This window comes from Histomonas meleagridis, assembly GCF_020186115.1.
Source record: "Histomonas meleagridis strain 2922-C6/04-10x chromosome Unknown scaffold_61, whole genome shotgun sequence".
In the NCBI taxonomy this organism is placed as follows: Eukaryota; Parabasalia; order Tritrichomonadida; family Dientamoebidae; genus Histomonas; species Histomonas meleagridis.
In genome coordinates, this window is record NW_027150931.1 from 272,889 (window position 1) to 294,479 (window position 21,591).

Here is a 21,591-nt window from a genome sequence, read left to right on the forward strand (position 1 = left end):
AAGACGGTGGAAAGATATTTTATCAATAAATGATACCCAAATAAAAAAAGTACCAATGCTGCGAAGAATAATGAAGATCCTTTGAAAAATTGCAAAAAAGCCAAGCCTTATAGATTCTCTAGAAATGATCTTGAGCACAATAAGAAGCGATCTAATTGTTGAAGAAAGAAGAAAAGTGGATTGTGAAAATAAAAATGAGTATAAATATTTATCAAGAATTTGATCTGATTCAATAGTTAGCATAAGCAATAATGAGAGAATGCAAAATAGTCCTGCTGCACTAGAAAAATAAAATAATTTGAATGGAACCTCATCAAAGTATTGATCAGAAATGATGATTCCATGTAAAACATTATGAATTGGTTTTTCTATAATATAAAATACAACTGTTGATGTCGTTATTATTATGAAAAATGTTAAATTTTGTGATATATAATTAATGATAATAATAAAAATAACTGTAACACCTGCAATTGTTGAGTTCCGTGTAAAAATATCCATCCTGTAGTTGTAAGCATTCTTTACATCAGTAGCTGAGGGATGGAGAATGTTCTCCTCCATTTTTAGATTTTTTCAATATTTTACACATTTATGCATAACGTATAATACAAAAACTTTCATATCACTTCATTTTTAAACTTTCAACTTTTGACTAAATTGTACAAAAACACTTCAACGAAATTTTTCTTCTTTATAACAGAATATCATATCAAAGTTATGTTGATTCCATAGCAATTTTTCTTAATGAGTTAAAACATCCAAAAAAAAAAAAAATATTTTTCAATTTAATTTACCAATTTTCTCTAACTGCGATCTTATTTACATTAGTCATTCATTTTCTTTATTAAAGATATCATTTGAACATGTTCCTCGTTACCGTTACTTTCCAAATAAGGCTTCAAATCGAAAGATGCTGTTTTAGCCAATTCGAATATGAACTTTGCTGCTGCTTCTATTTCCATACTGTACGCGCATTTCTTCTCGACCCAATTCAACATATACAACGAGTTCAACTTCAATGGTTCCAAAACGTTTTTCGCTATTTTCGTTGCGTCATCTCCACTTAATATATCCTCGTTATATAAATATTCTATGATACCTTCAGCGAAAGCAGGCATCTCCACGATGTTTGTTGGGAAGTCCTCATTAATAATTGCTTTGATTTCTTCGACATTTTGTTCAGGATCAGTTACTAAGTCTTCAAGTTGTGACATGTAATCATATAATGGGAACAATTCGAACAATGAATCGGAGTTAAGATCAATTAATATATTAACGATTTCGTTTTGTGAACATTTACCAAATGGCGCCCATTCATAGTTTCTCCAATAATTTGATTCGCGCATACTTTGGATGATTACTTTACTTGACTTGATTTCCTTGAAGAATGATTCGATGACACGTGAATCATATGTTTGGAAGACCATTGAGTATTGGTTAACATTCGCAACATTAATTTTAACAAAGCGCCCGAAGATTGATCCGAAATAAAATGGTGAATCTTTGAATTGATCAATGAGTCCTTCTTTTTGATATTCTTGAACTACTTTAGAAAGACATTCAACTGCATTTTCATTGTCAAATGTGTCTTTGTCTTGAAGGATTTGGAATATGGATAATATTTTGGTCATTTCTTTAGTAGGACGTTGTGCTATAGCATATATAAGTTGTTCAGTATATTCCTTATGCCATTGTGTCGGAAGTTCATTATCAACAACAAACATTCGAACCATTTGTTCAGCATCAAATGGTTCATCACTAACATCTTCATAATCATATTCTTCATCACTGTCACTATCCAAAAGTCCGGCAAACGAATTCTTTCCTGCAGAGATAACTGGCTTATGCGCCTTCTTTTGCACTGTGGTGGATGAATCAAAGAATGATTTGTTCTCTTTGGCTCCTTTAAGTGTATAAATTTCATTAATTAATCCTTTGACATCCCAATTGTTCTTACGGGCATCAAGAAGATCAATAAGCGGGAAACGGATAAGACCGGGTAAGCCTGCTTCCTTCTTTGTCAAGTCTTGAAGCTTTTCGAAGAGATTAGCTGTCGATTCTTTGATTTGACTTTCTAACAATGAGCCACATGGAATTAATAATTGACGTACTATTTCAATGTGCGATGGAACTAATGGGTTTTCGTTGATGACTCGAAGACAAATTTCATAGATCTTATGAATATCGATAAAATGATGCATGGCTAAAAATCCAATAAAGGAGGATAAACCAATGGCACCGGAGGTGGTGTTGACTAATTCTGCATTAAGAGCTTCAAGAGATTTGTTAATAAGAGTATTAATAAATAAATTACGAAGTTGATTATATTCTTCATTGTTTAAAACTTGTGATGTGGAACGTACCAAAAGTGAATAGAGCCTGGAGAAAAGTGGTTGAATTGCTGCTTGCTCTTGAATACAACTAGCAAGCATTGATAAATATTGTTCTGTAAAGAAGTTGTGCTCATTGACTGTAAGACAATCAGCAACACTGTTAAAGTTGTCCATTGTAAGTTTGTTAAGTTCTTTGGTGATTTTGAATTTTTGATTTTGAAGTTCATCTCTGTTGACTTGTTTGGTAATTTCATAATTCCTTTGACGTCCCTTGCCTTTGTTGTTTCCTTTCTTATTACGTTGATTTGCAACTTGGAAACGCTTCAAATTTGCATGCATTTCAGCAGTTGATTCATCACTAATTTTAATCTTCAATTCCAAAATCTTTTCTCTGAATTTAAGAATTTGTTGTTTAGTATATTTACCTTTTGCATTCTTTAAGATTGTGATTTCGATTTTTGATCCTTTATTTGGCTTTTGAACTGTTATTGTTGGATTTTGAGCTTGGCGTGGTTTTGGCTTTTCGACAGTTGTTGTAGGCATTTTTACAGCAAATTCAATTTTCACATCTTTCTTTTGTTGAGGAGGGCGTGTAATATTAAAAAGACTTGCTCCTTCTCCCTTTTGACGTCGTTCAACTTTGATTTCCATGTTTTTGGGATGAGGCTGATTTGGAGAGCTCATGCCTTTTCTATTGTAACCAAACACGGCCAAAGAAAATTGACTATTTACCACAAACAAGAAAAGTGGCTTTTTTATTTGTAAAATATTCAAATTAGTAATTACTGACTAATGTTTAAACAACGATTTATGTTTTTTGACCATATCTTTATGCTTATAATTCTAATAGTGTTAATTAAAAATGTTTATTCATAAATTTTTGTTAAAAAAATGATTTATTGTTTTAATTTTAATTTAAATTTAGCATCAACATCTTGGTCAACTTAATTTTATTATGTAATAACTTCACTTAAACTCAGCACACTTTGTACCGCTGACAATATTAAAGTAAGTAATGAAGTAAGATTTTTTATACATTGCATAAAATTTTTTTTTTCAAAAAAAAAAATATATTTATAGGGTTTTCTTAAACCACAATTTGTTTTTATCAGTTATCAAATTTTTCTTCTTTCTTTAATGAAAAATAAATTGTGATTAATTGATTTTTGAAAATATTTTTTTTTTCAAAAGAAAGTTGGTGCAAATTCATTGTACTTGTTTATTACTTGGAAACTTAAAATTGATTCTCTATGCTTCGCAACGTACATTCAATTGAAGATATCGCCCGAAAAGCATCTGCAGAACAAGCACCACCAAATCAAATTCCAATAGGTCTTTATTCAAGAACTGAAAATTGGATTTATTAATGAAAAAGAAGTTGAAGAAAATCAAGGTTTTATTTAAATAAAAATTGCATGAGCAAACAATAATTATTTTAAATTAAGTCAAAAATAATGTCAATATATATGACATTTAAATAAAAAAGAATTAATAGTATACTAATGTTACAGATTCAATTAATGTATACTAAATTTATGTAACAATGAATTTTTACAAGTTCGTAAGTCATCAAATAATATTTAATAATTCAAGTAAATTTATTATTGAATATTAGAATGAATCGTAAACTTTTTAAAATTTGTTTCTGTTCACGACAAATGAATCGATTGATTAAGGTATTAACACAGTACTGTGTTAATATATAATTAACTTTTCTAGATCGGAAAATACCAAGTCATTAGTTCTCTGGATACTTGACAAGGAAAATTTTAATTCAAAATGAAAAAATTGAGATGATTTATCATGCCACATAAATATTCTCTGAAAGGTAATACACTTGAAAAAGCTAAAAACCGTTTCAAATATCAAAATGTCGCTTAACCCTGAAGAGCAAAAAGAACTCGATGAGCTCTTAGGAAATATATCATCTCTTTCAAAAGACTTAGATAACCTGGATGTATATGATGTCACAAAGGAAAGTGCAGAAATTCGAAAAGATATATATAAAATGCAGCAAGACCTTGTAGAACCAGCAAGAATGAGACACGAGGAACCAAAAATAGATAGGAAAAAAGAAAAAAGTAAAAAACATGCAAGGCGCCACATATTACCAAATGAAAGATTATTTAAAGAAAAGCCCAAGAACGATGAAGTGAAAAAGGGGCGCGTCAAATTAGTTTATGATGACGAAGAAAAGATTGCATATCCTCTTCCAAATGAAGTAATTCCAACCGAACCGAAAATGATTGTTGCGACATCACTATTTTTCGATTTCGATGGTGAAAAGTCTGACCTGAAGCAAGGAAACTTAACATTCCCAGCAATTAAAAAATAATATTTTAGAACTCTTATTTTATCAAATAATAAAAATCGAAATGTGAAGTTGTTATATTTGTAACAAATGGAAATAACTTTTTATTATTTTAAGTCATTCATTTTATTTCATGTGCTCTAGTACAAAGCGATTCTACATAAAATTAAAAGTAGGCTTTCAAAAAAACGTATGTAGACAAAATTACAGTTAATTTTAAAAATAATTATTAATATGATGAATATGATTTTTTTTATGAATTATGAAATTTTTATGAATTATGATTTTTTTGTTTCAAAACAAGAAAGTATCGATCCCACATATGAAGTCCGATTGAAAGTATTGAACATTTATTAAGAACTCATTACATAAATCAAAACTCATACAAATAGTAATTGATAATTCATATAAATCATTAATTGATTGCATTTCATATGTATCGTTAAGTTTAGTGTTGTTATTTAGTGATAAATTGTCACCATTGTTGATTAATTGTTACAAATAATTATTATATCCGTTCAATAGGATATTACAATTCGCTTTACAAGAATAGAAAGATGCTGTTTTCAAAACTTGCTATGACACTTCAGCAATTCAAAAGAAAATAGCAAAATATTGTTTAGATAATTTTTCAAAAAAAAGTTTTGTGTTGAATATCATTTCGTTTTCTCTTGTAGAAACAACTCACTGTTTTAACAATAAAAAATTCATTTGTTAATTTCACATTAATTTTCAACATTATTAAACACACAATGAGCAATAAAAATCGAAGATTTACTTTGTGAAATGCTTGGAGTATTTTTTCGTTTTTTGTCTTCGTGCTAATTTTTTCGTTGTTCAATAAATCAAGAAAAAATACACAGATGTTTCCTTTCGTTTGATTTTGGTTCTTGTTCCACAACTTGTTTTGGTTGGTTATCACTGTTAAGAATTTGAAAAATTTTTTTGATCAATGTTGCGAATGCTTCATGAACATTAATATTTTCGCGAGATGACGTTTCGTAAAAAATAAGGTTCTCGTTTTTGCTGAATTCAATTCCTTCTTCTGTTGAAACTTCTCGAATCTTTTCAAGATCACATTTTGATCCAATAAGCATAATTACAACTCTGTTATCCGAGTGTTCACGGACATTGCTTAGCCACCGTGAAACATTCTGAAAAGAGGATTTTGTGGAAATATCATAGAGAATAATTGCTCCAATTGCTTTGCGAAAATATGCAGGAGAGACAAACCAATGCTCTGAACCATTCTGGTCCCAAACATGTGCTTTAACATGTTTACCTTCAATTTCTAAGTTTTTAAATATCAAATCAATACCAATTGATATATAATCCGTATAACGTTCAAGAAGGCAGTTCATAAAAGCTGTTTTGCCTACGCCAGTTTCTCCACAAATGATAATTTTATAAACAAATGGATTTTCTGCGCCCACGAAGAATCTCCACTTTTTGAGAGCACTCCTTACAAGGAGGTTATTAATCGGCAAATTTCACTTTCTTCTTGAAAACAATGTCGAAAAAAGTTGTTATAATCGATGCAGATGGATGTATTATCAACAGCGAGTCTGTGAATAGATCTGTTCACACTAAGCTTACAGGAAGAACGCCATCTCAAGAATTAAGAAATCGAGTCAAAGGCCTAAGTAATTTTGAAGCATGGAAAATTATTTGCGCTGAGTACAAATTAAAAGAAACACCCGAAGAAATCATCCAAAAAAGAGACGAAATTTTAAAAACAATTTATCCAACAATTCCATTGAAACCAGGAGTAGAAGAATTTGTGGCTGAACTTGAAAAACGTGCGATACCATTTTGTATCACTGCAAGCTGCAATAGAGCTCATTTAAATTTAAAACTTTCTGGTCACAAAGATATCATGGCGAAAGCAAAATTCATCATAACAAATGAAGGAGACATGTCGCCAAAACCAAGCCCTGATCTATTTTCTCGTGCAGCTCAAAACTTTCCACAAATTGCCAATCAAGATTTCATTGTTATCGAAGACTCAGTCAAAGGCATTCAATCTGCTCAAAGCCTCAATATGCAGACTGTATTTGTTTCTTCAAGTCCTGCCGAAGGATGTAATGCATTGATAATAATCAATTCATTAGAACACTTTCCATATCATCTATTAGAATAAAATATCATCAATTAGATATGATTTTCTAATGTGAAAACTGAATAAAGAAAATTCAATTTAAAATAATAGCAACTCATGACTGAAAGATAGTTAACTCATTGATAATATCACCTTTTCTCTAACAAACATAAAATATATCTCATTATTAATTAAGCACTCAGTTCATAAATATATGTAAGTAAGTACACATATTTTAAAAGTTTAGTTGTAATTAATTTAAAAGTTTAACATGTTAAAAATATTTATCAAACCATAACATTTATTTATCCTTTAGATCATGTTCTCTTATCTCCTTGAAGAATGGGTGTTCCAATGCCTCTGCCGCAGAAATTCTTTCTTTGTGATCCACATTTAACATTTTATACAGTAAATCCAGTGCATCTTTATCTCTAAAAGAAGCCCTACTATATGGAATCATATTTTCGAGTGGTATTCCCTCAATTTTCTTTAACCTTTCGCTTACTTCTTCAGATATTTCGTTTCCATATTTCATTGAGCATTCAACAATTTTGGCGCCGCCGGTAACGGCCGCAATCGCATCAATTAGCCGTTCAGGATCGTCGGAATCGAAGACATGTATCCTGTTTGAGAGAATCTCAAGTAAAACTACACCAAGAGACCATATGTCAAGTGAATAATCATAATAGCAATACTCAAGAAGGATTTCGGGTGATTTGTAATATTTGGTAGCAACATGAGAACTATATCGACGAAGTGGATGGTAAAATTCCGCAAGACCCCAATCAGCAACCACCACTTTCTCACGTGGATTTTCGCATAAAATATTAAGTGGTTTAATATCACGATGCATTATACCAAGACTATGTGCATGGTTTAATGCTTGAAGAACACGATAAATATAGAACTTAGCATCAAGAAGTGTCATTGATGAAAAAAGTTTACGATATGGAACATTTGGACATAACTCTGTAACCATGGCTGGAATGGATTCTCTTTTATCAATGACAATGTCTAATAATTTGAGTATATTAGGGCCTTGAATAATAGTAAGAATTTTGAGTTCACGACGTACACGATCAGTGTTAACTGGTTTAAGAATTTTAACTACACATTCTTTGGAATCATCTTGGAGTGCAACAAACACATCGGAATAGCGGCCATCGCCAATCCATTTGCATAGTTTGTAACGTGATATGTCTCCAAAATTTGGATTCCAATACCGAAACCCCCAATGATTAATTCCAAGATCTAAGTTCGCATTGGCAAATACTCTTGAGATATTTGGATGATCTGAATTAAACCTATAATCAACGTAAGCGCCAGAAATGCATTGAACATCCATTGGCACTTTTAGCACATTAGGCAACGATAAAAATAAACAGAAAAAGTTACTTAAACACAATATGAATTTTCTACATTGATACAAATAACGAACTTTTTTATTATTTTGTTTGATAAGATCAATTATTTTTTATGACATGATAAGCTTCAAATTGAATTTGTAGCCAAACAAGCTTAATCAGGAAAGTTCGTTTATCATTTAAAAAGACTCAGTATTAGGCCCAATCGAATTTTTTTTGTTGCTTTGAACCGACATTTTTCTATTGTTTACAATATTGTTTAAATGCTATTGACAGCAACCGTTATTAACTTTACAACAAGCTATCGTGCTGCATTTTTCGAATAAACAAATGAAAAAATTATCGTATACTTCATTTTTGGTGCCTCAAAAAAGGTGAAATGTTGTTGACTTCACATATATAATTGACATGAGAGCATCAATCGACGATTTCAATGCAGTTCAAGAAGCAGCCCAAAAGTTTGCAGATGCAGTTGGTAGTGGTAAACCAGAAATATGCCAACCAGTCTTCCTTGATAACGCAGTTATGTTTGGTTTCCTCGATGGAAAACTTGAACAAGGATCTATTCAAAACTTATACAACAATATTAATGAAGTAGGTGCACCTGAAGGTTATAGATCACGCGTCGATGTTGTTTTTATTGATGGAACTGTTGCACTTGCACGCGTTCTTGAAGATAATTGGGCAGGTCATGATTTCTCCGATTATTTAATGCTGGTTAAAATGAACAATGAATGGAGAATAGTTGCAAAGGTTTATAACCAAGTTCCTAAGTAAAAAAAAAATCAATTATTTTCAAAAAAATATTATTGAATTTTAAAACAGATATTATTGTATAACTTTTACTTAGTGAATACTAAGTGTTTGTAGTATATAATTTGATTTCATTATTTTTCAAAATAATTTTTTATAAATTTCATATTTTATTATTTATATATTCGATAAACATTGTCATAAAATGGGCTTCGATAAATTAATGTCCGCATTTCTTTTAAGTATTATTGTTTAATTATCAAAATTTAATTTTTTTACGAAAATTATTGCTGCCTATCTAAGGTTTTATTTTATCTTACATATTCCTAATTTATATTCATTTTATCTCAGAGTATGATAAAATTTTATCATTGCGAAATATTTTATACACAAATTTCGTTTGCAATGAGTAAAAATTTAATTTAAAAAAAAAAAAAACGTTTAGGTGTCAGGTTTGTATATTTTGGAATTTTGTATGACTTCTCAAATTTTGGGTTTTTGATAAGAAACGGTTCCAATTATTTGGGGGTTGCAATTCAAATTGAAAAGTTCTGAACAAGTGACAGACTTGAAAACAGCCAAAACTAAATTCAAAAAGTTATATAAAACCAAATTTCATAAGTTTACATTCTTTTCACAACAAATGTCAGAAAAAATAACGGAAATATGTCGAGTGTTCAACATTCGGTAAATGCATCCTCACTACCAAGTTCATCAACAAATGGGAGACAGCTTTCACTTACCTTTGATTCTCGAACAACAACAAATCAATCTCGTTCAAGAAACATCTTCGAATTAGATATCTTTCCAGTTATAGCAGAAGCCGGAAGAACGGTTGAAGTAGGGACCATTGTACGCTTAATAGAATACATTTTTATATTTCTTCAAATTTTATTATCAGGATTAATTAGCTTTAAAGACATTCCAGACAATGGATTTGGTATATTTTATCAAGTGATATATATTGGCTTTGTAGGTGATTACAGTAGACATCTTCCATTCATCATAGCGCTTGTAGTAATTGATCTTCTTACGTGTATTATTTTTGTGGCAAAAGTTGTAGGACATTTCTCAAACCTAAAATTCGCTAACATTCATTTAAGCATTTTGCGTAATTGGCATGGGCATCTTTTCGGAATTTTTATTATTCCAAATATCATTATGATATTTTCAGGACTTGGTATCTTTACCGAAAATGGCACCATTTGGGTCATTTGTGTTATTTTTGCTGCTATTGGTGCAATTTATACTATTTGGCATTCATATTTTATTTTACCTTTATTTTCCAGTTCGTTATACCTACCTAACACACCAATCATGCTCTGGCATCCCAAGGATGTATTTATTTATGTTATTTTATTTGGTATTCCTCCTGGATTGTTTGTATTATTCAAAACATTTAACAACATTTTAAGAATTATTCCATTTCTTGTGGTTATTGCTCTTTCAGTCTTTGCGACATATCGTTTTTTGTTCTTTCCATTTAAAGGAATCATTATGAATGCAATCTCATGTGGAGGCTTAGCTTCTACCATTATTTCCTGTATTGTCTCAATTGTCGAAGTTTCAATCAACAAAGATTTTTGGTTTAAACCATTAATTTCAGTCATCGTGTTGATAATTGGTGTCATAGTTTATTGGTTTATTTTATCAAACCGCCAAAAAACCGTTGTGAAATCGTTACTTCTTTCATCTGTATCAGAAGAAGAAGTCATTACTGATGCAGTCAAATGTGAATATATTTTTGGTCTTAATATTGACACACGGCTTAAAGGGTTCATGTACTGTCAAATCGGACTTGAACGAATGTGTGATTTATTTATAGATTGGACACTTTTCCGAGTTTTTGTAGATCTTTTTGATGCGAATAATGATATATTAATATTTATATATCGACTAGTTTCACTTATTCCTTCTGAAGATCAATTTTTACATTCATTAACAACAACATTATCAAGGAAAACAACATTATCGATTGAGAACGCAGCAATTTTCTTTCAAGCGCATCGAATTCATGTTTTACGTCAGACATCTACATCACATGAAGCAAGTCGAGATTTTGATAAGATCTCCAAACAAAACAATCAAGCCATTACATCATTTTGTAAGTTTTGGAAGGACATTGCAAATCCTAATTACAAAATTACAATTAATGACTTTATATCACTTGACAAAATTCGTACTGCATCAGAATCAAATTGGAATGTTTATTTAGAAAAATATCCAAACAATCCGCGCTTCTTTAAAGAATATTGTAAGTTCTTAATCGAATGTAAATGTCGATTTAAAGAAGCAGCAAAGATATATGAACTTGCATCTAAACTTGAAGAAGGTTATAGTGCTTCACATGATAAAGTATTCCAACATTTCGTAAGAGCATTTCCATTATATCTTAAAAAAGGTTTAATTACAGCCGATGGTGTATTACAACATAATAAAAGCGTTTATCGATCACAAGAAGTTTCATCGAATACTTCAACTTTAATGACAGTAACAAATAATTCAAATAATAATTCGACATTAAGTGACTCAAGAACTTCATTAACATCAACATCTAATGATGACGATGGAACTGAAATTGATTTAGAATCATTTAGCAAAGTTATACCTCAAGCTTCATTACGAATTACATTACAAAAAGCAATTGATGAAACTAATTCAGTTGTTGTTTCGAAAATTCGTTTTTCTTCAGTTATTCGATTAGTTTTATCTATTGCTTATGTATTATTTGCTTTTATATATTTATCAACATTATTTAATAAAGCTAAAGAAGTGTTTTCTGTTAAATGTGAATTCGAAGCTATTGAACATCCATTAAATGTAATGGCATTACAATTCCCTTGGTTTTTATATGAAGGTATTACTAATGGCGAAATGAATTATCAAAAAATAATTAACATTGTTGAAAATAATGAAGTTAATCATCTTCATTCATATGTAAATATGAATTCTACGTTAGGTATAACACTTTCAAATATATCTGATATAGCATTAACAGCTATTAATGATTTAAGTACACATCTTTATGAATTAGAATCCGAAAAATATCAACAATTAACTTATTTCTTACAACTTTATCATGAAACTTCAATACAAACAATTTTATGTCAAGTTAATCCCGATAATAATAAACTTGAAATAATTGATAATAATGATACAGAAAAAATTGGATTTAATTATTTATTAAGAGTTTATTTATTAATGGTTAAATCATTAACTCAAGATGATTATGAAACAAGAAAAAATTGGGGACATGCAAGTATTGAGTTTTGTGAAGCATATAATGCAGGAAGTAGTGTCTTAAACTTAGTTAATTCTGTTTCTACTTTATTATCATCGAAATTATCTGAATATTATAAAGATAAATATTATATTTCATATGAATCAGATTTAACTAATGGTACTGAAGATAGTGTCATATTAAGTCAATTAGCTACGTTTGATGTTCCATATCGATTTTTATTATCATTTTCTCCATGTTTTATATTATTTTGTGTGATTCCTTCAATAGTATTTTCTTCAATTAGTATTGAACTCGAATGTTATTCAATTATCCAATTACTAAAAAGTTTACCACGTAATGAATGTCTTAAAGCTAGTGAACTTATTCAATCAGGTGCATTATTAAATAATCAAACTAAAGATAAAAGTAATCATATAGCATTAGATGCAAGTGGAGGATCAATACCAAGTTGGACAATTAATTTTCTGACTTCATTAATTACAATTATATTGATAATAATTGGAATTATTTATTCTGGTACTGTACGTACTAAAGTCGAAAACATTTTAGAATATTATGTATTATATTCTGCTATACGAAATAATATATATACTACTTCTAGACAACTTGAATATTATATGATCCTTAAAGAAGCTAAAGATGGATTTAGTATTGATTTCCTTTCGATTGAATCGGATCTAGAACTTGTCAAAAGTGGTTTAGAACAGTTTAATGATTTAACATTAATATTAAATGTAGGTTATGATGAATTACCAACGTCAGTAGGCTTTGATGATACACTTGATGAATTACGATTTAAACCTATTTGTGATGACTTTAATGAAACGCAATGTCAATCAGATTTTTATCAATGTTTAGCATTCGAAAATGTGATTTCATATTTAATGAGTTTAATTCATACTGAAATATATTCAAATGATACAACATTAGATATATCTACGTCATATTTACCTACAATATTACATATACTTAATACGCGTGTCTCTGATGGCTTTAAACAAATTATGAATCATTTCGAAACACTTTATGATGATACTATTTCAGGATTTCATATTATTATAATTGTTTTAATAGTTATAACTATAGTATTATCATTAATATCATTTATAATTGAAATCCTTGTGATAATACGTATCGGTAAATTATATGAAACATTTAAATCAGTTATTGCACGAATTGATCCAATTTCATTTGTATCTTATCCACAATTAGTATCATTTATATATGGAAAAGAACAAAACACAACACAAACAATTATTAGTGCATCACATGCAATTTTCCAAACATCAAATAATGCTATTATCTCATTAAATTCTGAAGGTATTATCGAATCATTAAATCCTTCAGCTTCATTAATATTTGGTTATACACCTGAACAAATGTTAGGGCAAAATCTTAAGATATTATTCCCTTCAGATACAAAAGAAAATTCGCATTTATTTTATACAATGGACTTAATGAAAAGTGGTCAATGTGGATTAACTTATGAATCACATTTAATCGGTACAAGAGATGATCAAACAGAAATACCATTAAAGATTACATTATTAGGATTTACATCTAATAACAATTTGAAAGTTGCGAATTCATTTGGTATAATGTGTCAAGATCAAACGCAAGAAGTTAAACAAAAGCAACAAGTTGAAGAAGCCAAAAAGAACAGTGATAACTTATTATTACAAATATTACCGAAAGATATAATCACAAGATTAAATAGAGGTGATAAAGATATCTCATTCACAGTCCAATCGTCAACTATCTTATTCATTGATATCGAAAAGTTTTCCGAATATTCGAAATCTTTATCAGCGTCACAAATCATGAACAACTTAGGAATGATATTTACTGCTTATGATACATTAATTAAGAATTATGATTTAATACTAAAGATTAAATTAATCGGCGATGACTATATGGCAGCTGCTGGTTTGTTTAGTCCTGACGTACAACCAAATCAACATGCAATGCAAGTCATTAAGTTTGCTTTGGATTGTTTAAATGTTATCGAAGACCTAAACGATCAATTGGATGCAAGTCTACAAGTCAGAGTCGGCATTAATACTGGAGGCCCTTTGATTGCTGGAGTGTTGGGGACTGATAAGCCATTGTTCGATATTATTGGCGACCCGATAAATGTTGCTGCAAGATTACAAAGCACTGACATTCCAGGACTGGTACAGATATCACAGGGTACTTATGAGCTGGTGTGTAATGAGGACTTGGACATAGAACAAAGAGGTAAAATAGAACTGAAAGGAAAGGGCTTGCAGATGACATATTTGGTGCACCCAAGAGAAAGAGCGCCAAGAATGGAATTCGATGATAATTCTGTGAGTGAAAATTAATTTAAGGAAATGTAATAATGTAAATCGGTTAATGTATAAATTATTTTTAAGTCGTTTGTAATTTCTCATTTTCATTAATGAAATTTTTTTTTAGATTGCATTTGATATATCAACAGTTAATTAAAATTTAAACAATTTTAATTGCTATACGTTCATGTATTGACGAATATAGTGTAATATGGTTTGGATGATTTTATACGGCCATTGTTTGTTATTCAATTAACTGTAAATTTAAATTCAATGACGGTAACACATTCAAAATTTTGGTTTCAACAATAAAAACGGTTTTATTTTAGTCAATTGATTAATTGAAATATGCATATTGAAAAAGTTTCGCTGTCAAATTGACATTAGTAAGATGCTCGCTTTTCTTCTTCTCGCTGTTGAAGCATTAAGCTTACGCGATGATTATTCACATCATCACCACCATCACCGTCACCATCGCCATCACCGTCATCATAATATGACTCGTCAATATGTAACTCCAGTTTCAAATGATGACAATGATGCAAAAATGACAGCAATGATTAACTATGGTTTAAGCATTCAAGGAACACTTGGATACACCCAAAGCTCAAAGAGGACAGAAGTTTTCTCAGTTCCAGGATATTCTGATTGCTCATCCTTCTGCTGGAAGTTATACGAAAGATACTTCGGAATCTATGTTGGTTCATGGACTGGTGAACAAATCAATTACGGAACAAAAGTTGTTGATGGTACTGGTGGATGTGTTACATCAGCACAAATGGCCAAGCTTAAGCCTGGTGACTTACTCTTCTACGGACAAGGAACACCAGCACATGTCGAAATGTACATCGGTAATGGACAACAACTTGGTCACGGATCAGGAATGGGTCCAACACTCAAGAACACACTCACATACAAGCATTCAAAGGGATTCTTCCAAGCAAGAAGATATGTTAACACAGGTACCCCATCACAAACATTCAAATCCATCGGAACATGCACATGCACAGCTGATGGCGTTCGCGTTAGATCATCCGGATCAACATCAGCATCAATCCTTACATCAGTCAACAAGGGAACAAAGATGGAATACGACGGAACTAAATCCAACGGCTGGTACCATGTAAGAGTTAATGGAATTATCGGTTACATGCACCCAGACTATGTTTCAATTTCTTCAAGTACTACATTCAAATCCATCGGAACATGCACATGCACAGCTGATGGCGTTCGCGTTAGATCATCTGGTTCAACATCTGCCACAATCCTTACATCTGTTAACAAGGGAACAAAGATGGAATATGATGGAACAAAATCCAACGGCTGGTACCATGTTAAGGTTAATGGCATTATTGGTTACATGCACCCAGACTATGTCTCAATTTCTAGCGGATCATCATTCAAATCCATCGGAACATGCACTTGCAATGCAAACGGAGTACGTGTTAGATCATCTGGTTCAACATCTGCCACAATCCTTACATCTGTTAACAAGGGAACAAAGATGGAATATGATGGAACAAAATCCAATGGCTGGTACCATGTTAAGGTTAATGGCATTATTGGTTACATGCACCCAGACTACGTAACTATCTAAAGAAGGAAAATCCAAGTTTACATGAGTAAACCATTAAAATAATTTGCGTTTTCATAAACTTCACAAAAAATAACTTTACGGACTGTTCGACTTTTTTTAACGAGCAAAATAAAAAACCAAAAAATGTTCACCGTGGGGTTCGAACCCACGCCCTCTCGGACTAGTGCCTTAAACTAGCGCCTTGGACCACTCGGCCAGATGAACTTTCGAATAAACTCAAACAGATCTATTTATATTTTATTTTAAAATTTGAAGATTCAGATAGAGGATCTTCTTCATTCCAAATTATTTTTGTATATTGATACATGTCATTTATTTGCAATGCAGTAAAAAAAATTTTGTGTAAAAAGATAAACATAAGAATTAAAAAAAGTTTCAAAAATATCTTTTTAAATTTAGTTGACAAAATTTAATTTTATTGATTTTAAAAACCAACCTCTTTATATGATGAAAAAAGACATATATACATTCTTATAAAATTGTTTTAATATCATCATCAATTATGTTGCACGATGTTGTAAAAATACGTTTTTTTGCTAAACGTGTTTTATTGGAGATGGAAGTTTCGATTGACACAAGCAGCATTGCTCGAAAAGCTATGGATGCAATTTTGAAATCAAGTGATCTACGCGATGTTGCATGGGAAGATATAATGAATTTTCTAACAGTTTTTGGAATAATTCTTGAAGGCGATGAAGAAGTAGCATTTCGCAAAAAATATAATCCCCAAAACAAAGATTACATACCTGTTGATAAAGCTCTCCTTGCTTGGACAGAGTTCATATCAAGAGATGATTTCATTTTGATGCTTCAAAGTGAAGCAAAAATTCTAAACAGAGAAAATGGGTCATCAGTACACCACGCTGAAGATTTTAGATGGATGCTTCAACAAGTTGGGGAAGAAATTCCTGACGATCTCATCAACGATTTCATAAGGGAAGCAACAGGAAAAAGTGATGACACATTTGATCTAAATGTTTACCTCCAACATGTTTGTCAGAATACAAAGGTTGTTGAAGAACCTAAAAAGGGAGTCAAAGGAAAACGCTAATTTTTAAGGTCTTCATAGAAATAAATGTAAAACTGAGATGTGACTTATGAAAACGAATTTTTAGTTTTGTATTATTACCTTAAGGTAACATATTTTAAATGTTGATATGTGAATATTCACTCTCAATGTCATTGAATACGCTGTTAAAAACATTTCTTTAAACACCTAAGGTTTCTAATATAATTTACTAAAATTTATACTTCAAAGTTAATATTCACTTAAAAAGATGATAACAAATTATATTGATATGTGCAAAAAGAAATTAAAATATTTATATAAAACTCGATGCATTATTAACACATGTGTTGGATATTATCTTTAAAAAATAAAATATAATTTTCACATTAAAAATCACAAAATTTTCCATCTGGGCACCGTTTCAAAAAGAACTTTTCGGGTTTTAACTTTTTCACCACATCCCCTGAAAAAATTGTATGTCCTTTCGGAAAAAGTTAATACGAAATCAATGGTTTTACTGGCAATATAAAACGTGTCAGACCAAAAAATTGAATGAAAATTTTGGTCTCTTTACTTCATTTCTTTAGATGCAAATCTTCGTTAAGACCCTCACAGGAAAGCACATCACACTTGAAGTTGAACCAACTGATCGCATTGAAGATGTCAAGTCCAAGATCCAAGATAAGGAAGGTATCCCACCAGACCAACAACGTTTAATTTTCGCAGGTAAACAACTTGAAGATGGCAACACACTTCAAGATTATTCCATTCAAAAGGATTCAACACTCCACTTAGTTCTCCGTCTTCGTGGTGGTATGCAAATCTTTGTTAAGACCCTCACAGGTAAGCACATCACACTTGAAGTTGAACCAACTGATCGCATTGAAGATGTCAAGTCCAAGATTCAAGATAAGGAAGGTATCCCACCAGACCAACAACGTTTAATTTTCGCAGGTAAACAACTTGAAGATGGCAACACACTTCAAGACTATTCCATCCAAAAGGATTCAACACTCCACTTAGTTCTCCGTCTTCGTGGTGGTATGCAAATCTTTGTTAAGACCCTCACAGGTAAGCACATCACACTTGAAGTTGAACCAACTGATCGCATTGAAGATGTCAAGTCCAAGATTCAAGATAAGGAAGGTATCCCACCAGACCAACAACGTTTAATTTTCGCAGGTAAACAACTTGAAGATGGCAACACACTTCAAGATTATTCCATTCAAAAGGATTCAACACTCCACTTAGTTCTTCGTCTTCGTGGTGGTTTTTAAAGTGAATTTCTAATTAAACCCCAATCAATTTTCATTTTTTTTTTTTTTGCTCTTTATTCAGGGTACCCCAAGCTGCATTGACAAAACCGTAATTTCATGGCATTTTCCAAGAAAACGGCGTCAAAAAGAGAACGTTAATAAAATCAGCTATTCAAATGGGGCTCTTAATAATTCCGTATATTCTTTCACAATATTTATGGGTAGCGATTTTTGCGTTGGTCTTTATTGCAGTTGCGCCATTTCACGATTCACATACAACTAATGATTTTTTTTCTTTAACTGGATATACATGGAATTCTTCAAAACTTCCAGTTTGGATGGCCCATATCACTGATCCTCACTTAAGTTCAGAACGTGTAGAAAGTTATGGTAACATTTATGATAGAATGTCTAAAGTTGTCAATGTCATCAAACCACATAAAATCTTAATGACAGGTGATATAACAGATGGTTCTAGGAATAGCACCACTCCCATGTATACCTCCATGGTTAAAGCTGATTGGGATTTATACCAAAAACTTCTCAATGATCTCAACATTTCATCTGATCTTATTGTTTACTGTGCAGGTAATCATGATGTATTTGATCTTTCATCAATTGATTCTGAGCATAATTATGCCAAAGGAATTATCTACGATCCTGACACTTACGAACTTAAGAAAGAAATTTTCGAGATTGAAGGATTTACTTTCAGCACCATTTCTGTTAACACATTCCAATTCCCTGCGCCCACAGAGAAATTAGAGGACTGGGCTTTTCCAAAATATGCCCTTCGTACAGCCATAATTAATGAACTCAAAAAAGCATCTGCTGATTACACAATTCTTTTATCTCATTTTCCTGTCCTTGGTTGGTATCCTAACTTTGCGTCCACCTCAAATTATGCTCTATCTGATATATTACTCCTTAATCCAACAGCGCGTTACTTCCTCGCAGGTCATCTGCATCCTCAGACAACTCAATATTACCATCACGGGGATACGTTAGAGGTTGTGGGCACCCCACTTTTCAGACACAACAGTATCGGCCTTGTCACTTTTGACAATAAACGGTCGGCATACCATGAGATAGATTTAGATCAAGAGATTATTGCTGTTATAACAAACCCAATTCCATTAAAGCAAGCAAGTGGACTTGATGTGTTTAACGAGTTAAGTACAGAAGTTCGAGTTTTAGTATTTACAAATAAACCCATAAATCTGACTGCAAGTGTAATTGATAAAACAGAAACATTAACCTGCCACTCAATTAAAGATGGTGTTCAGTTATGTTCATGTCCATTAGAAATTGGAGAAGGGAAATATGATCTTAATATTACAGGTGATTGGAACAGATCAGTTTCATTTGCTATTGGTGAAACAATCATTGGGTTCAAGGAAAAGCAGTATGACATTCCGGCTTCAATTTCATATATATTCATCTATATCTTTCTCTTAGTTGTTGTTCTTGTCTTAGCTCTTCCTGTTAGTTTCACTGGTGTCAGCGAAGCCTTCGACAGGTGGATGCGAAGCCAAGAATCAGAAAGCCATTGGGCGATAGCAATTTTTGGCGGTTTTCTGACGGTTAAGCACCGTTTAAACAATTCTCCATCATATATTCGGATTCCCATTTTTCTCTGTGCTCTTTTCTCACTTATATTGCCTACATACTTTTTTACCATTGATGGTAAAGTAGCCATTATGTGGGCGTGGGGCTATTGTTCTGTTGGGAAGAACATATTTATATTTCGAGGCCTTCGACTTAATGTCTTTTATTTAAGCTTTGTCATCATTCCGGTGATATTATTTGCTTCAGCAATTGATGCTACGAAAGTCCGAACCTCGATATTTGTGATGGACGTCATCATTTACCTTTCGTTTTATGCCGGAATTGTCATTCTCATTCGAAACATCACCGAAATGCACGGGCTTAAGACGTCGCTGACAAGCCCGGAGTTTGTGTTTGCGCCTTTGTATTTCTTGGTGGCTTTGTGTTTCTATATAAGGAGCGCATTAAAGGAAGTCAGGAATAGAAGTAGCAACAGCGATTTGATACAAGACCAGATTTTGATTTAAATAAACAGAATGTGAAATATAAAATTTTATGAATCTTCAAACTTATAAATAAAATTAATATTACCGCTTTAAATGCCGTTATGCCTTAGGGAAAGTTACGGAGCATATTTAAGTTATAACAAAATGAAAAAAAAATTTAATGAATAAATGGCTTAAATTTAAATTTTGTTGTCAAGAAGCCATTTGTCGTCTTCGTTCTTCACCAGCTCATGCACATTTTCATCGATAAGTTCTCTCTGCTCTTTCACAGAAGACGACTCGTCCTCAACCACCTCTTCAATTTGGTGAGGATTCTTCCTTTTGAGAATGAATATGATGATGCCGACCATAATCAGAACGAATGCTATGGCCCCGCAAATGATTCCAATTAGCTCGGCTTTAGTGAGAGTGCTTTCTGTTGCTTCTCTTGTGTGCATTATGGTGAAGAAATCGGTGTAAAAGCTGATGTAAAACGTAAATATGATAACTGTGTAGTCGTAGTGTATGAAATCGGTGGTAATGTATGATCAGCCGGAATGAGTAAATGAGTTATGGTGCGATATAACAAGTGATAACGTGTGAGTAATGGTGAGTGTGAATGTGAGTGTGAGATTAGTGAATTTATTTGATTGTGTGAATGTGTTCGAATGTGTAAATGTATTTGAATTTGTGAATGTGTTCGATTGTGTAAATGATTGTGTGGGCCATGCAAGACATCCTTCAATTGTAGTGCCTTTAGAAACACTCAAACCACAGAATTTATCAGATGTATATGATTTTAGTGTCATGATTATACTCGCATTAATATTAATAAATGCTTTTATATTTTCAATAATTGTATCCCCATAATAATAAATGCATTTGAGATTATTACAATTATAAAATGAATTGTCTTCAATAGTTTTCACATTTTCTTTAAGAAAAATATTTTCTAAATTATAACTGATATCAAATGAATACTCACAAATCGTAGTGATAGAAATTGGAATAAAAAATGTATTATCTAAATATCCTGTTGGATAACATATGACTTCTGAAATATTTTTATCATATAGAATTAGAGTAGAGAATCCATCATTTTCATAATTGGAATAATTCGAATTGTCTTTAGATACATTGATTGATTGAAGTTTCATACAATTATGAAATGTTCCTATTCCAATTTTTTTGATTAATTTTGGAATTACTATATTTGATAATGAAGTGCATGATTCAAATGCTGATGTTCCTATTTCTTTAACATTATCTCCAATAGTAACA

General features: G+C 31.5%; 10 protein-coding genes across 10 annotated transcripts; 8 read left to right on the forward strand and 2 right to left on the reverse strand.

The window, feature by feature from the left end:
- Positions 1 to 824: 824 nt before the first annotated feature.
- GO595_010125 (MIF4G domain containing protein) lies at positions 825 to 3,017 on the reverse strand (the record flags this gene model as incomplete). The annotated part of the gene is made up of 1 exon (XM_067912770.1): positions 825 to 3,017. One exon carries the CDS (start codon positions 3,015 to 3,017, stop codon positions 825 to 827), a length of 2,193 nt encoding a protein of 730 aa, XP_067768863.1.
- Positions 3,018 to 4,203: 1,186 nt separating this feature from the next.
- Positions 4,204 to 4,668, forward strand: GO595_010126 (uncharacterized protein; the record flags this gene model as incomplete). Its single annotated transcript, XM_067912771.1, has 1 exon — positions 4,204 to 4,668. One exon carries the CDS (start codon positions 4,204 to 4,206, stop codon positions 4,666 to 4,668), a length of 465 nt encoding a protein of 154 aa, XP_067768864.1.
- Positions 4,669 to 6,154: 1,486 nt separating this feature from the next.
- On the forward strand, positions 6,155 to 6,784 carry GO595_010127 (haloacid dehalogenase-like hydrolase family protein; the record flags this gene model as incomplete). The annotated part of the gene is made up of 1 exon (XM_067912772.1): positions 6,155 to 6,784. One exon carries the CDS (start codon positions 6,155 to 6,157, stop codon positions 6,782 to 6,784), a length of 630 nt encoding a protein of 209 aa, XP_067768865.1.
- Positions 6,785 to 7,043: 259 nt separating this feature from the next.
- On the reverse strand, positions 7,044 to 8,087 carry GO595_010128 (CMGC family protein kinase; the record flags this gene model as incomplete). The annotated part of the gene is made up of 1 exon (XM_067912773.1): positions 7,044 to 8,087. The coding sequence occupies one exon, from the start codon at positions 8,085 to 8,087 to the stop codon at positions 7,044 to 7,046; it is 1,044 nt and encodes a 347-aa protein (XP_067768866.1).
- A 427-nt stretch (positions 8,088 to 8,514) lies between these two features.
- GO595_010129 (nuclear transport factor 2 family protein) lies at positions 8,515 to 8,883 on the forward strand (the record flags this gene model as incomplete). Its single annotated transcript, XM_067912774.1, has 1 exon — positions 8,515 to 8,883. One exon carries the CDS (start codon positions 8,515 to 8,517, stop codon positions 8,881 to 8,883), a length of 369 nt encoding a protein of 122 aa, XP_067768867.1.
- Positions 8,884 to 10,638: 1,755 nt separating this feature from the next.
- Positions 10,639 to 14,448, forward strand: GO595_010130 (Adenylate and Guanylate cyclase catalytic domain containing protein; the record flags this gene model as incomplete). Its single annotated transcript, XM_067912775.1, has 1 exon — positions 10,639 to 14,448. The coding sequence occupies one exon, from the start codon at positions 10,639 to 10,641 to the stop codon at positions 14,446 to 14,448; it is 3,810 nt and encodes a 1,269-aa protein (XP_067768868.1).
- A 358-nt stretch (positions 14,449 to 14,806) lies between these two features.
- Positions 14,807 to 16,012, forward strand: GO595_010131 (NlpC/P60 family protein; the record flags this gene model as incomplete). Its single annotated transcript, XM_067912776.1, has 1 exon — positions 14,807 to 16,012. The coding sequence occupies one exon, from the start codon at positions 14,807 to 14,809 to the stop codon at positions 16,010 to 16,012; it is 1,206 nt and encodes a 401-aa protein (XP_067768869.1).
- Positions 16,013 to 16,568: 556 nt separating this feature from the next.
- Positions 16,569 to 17,063, forward strand: GO595_010132 (uncharacterized protein; the record flags this gene model as incomplete). Its single annotated transcript, XM_067912777.1, has 1 exon — positions 16,569 to 17,063. The coding sequence occupies one exon, from the start codon at positions 16,569 to 16,571 to the stop codon at positions 17,061 to 17,063; it is 495 nt and encodes a 164-aa protein (XP_067768870.1).
- A 545-nt stretch (positions 17,064 to 17,608) lies between these two features.
- Positions 17,609 to 18,298, forward strand: GO595_010133 (Polyubiquitin-B; the record flags this gene model as incomplete). Its single annotated transcript, XM_067912778.1, has 1 exon — positions 17,609 to 18,298. One exon carries the CDS (start codon positions 17,609 to 17,611, stop codon positions 18,296 to 18,298), a length of 690 nt encoding a protein of 229 aa, XP_067768871.1.
- Positions 18,299 to 18,615: 317 nt separating this feature from the next.
- On the forward strand, positions 18,616 to 20,352 carry GO595_010134 (Ser/Thr protein phosphatase; the record flags this gene model as incomplete). The annotated part of the gene is made up of 1 exon (XM_067912779.1): positions 18,616 to 20,352. The coding sequence occupies one exon, from the start codon at positions 18,616 to 18,618 to the stop codon at positions 20,350 to 20,352; it is 1,737 nt and encodes a 578-aa protein (XP_067768872.1).
- Positions 20,353 to 21,591: the final 1,239 nt, after the last annotated feature.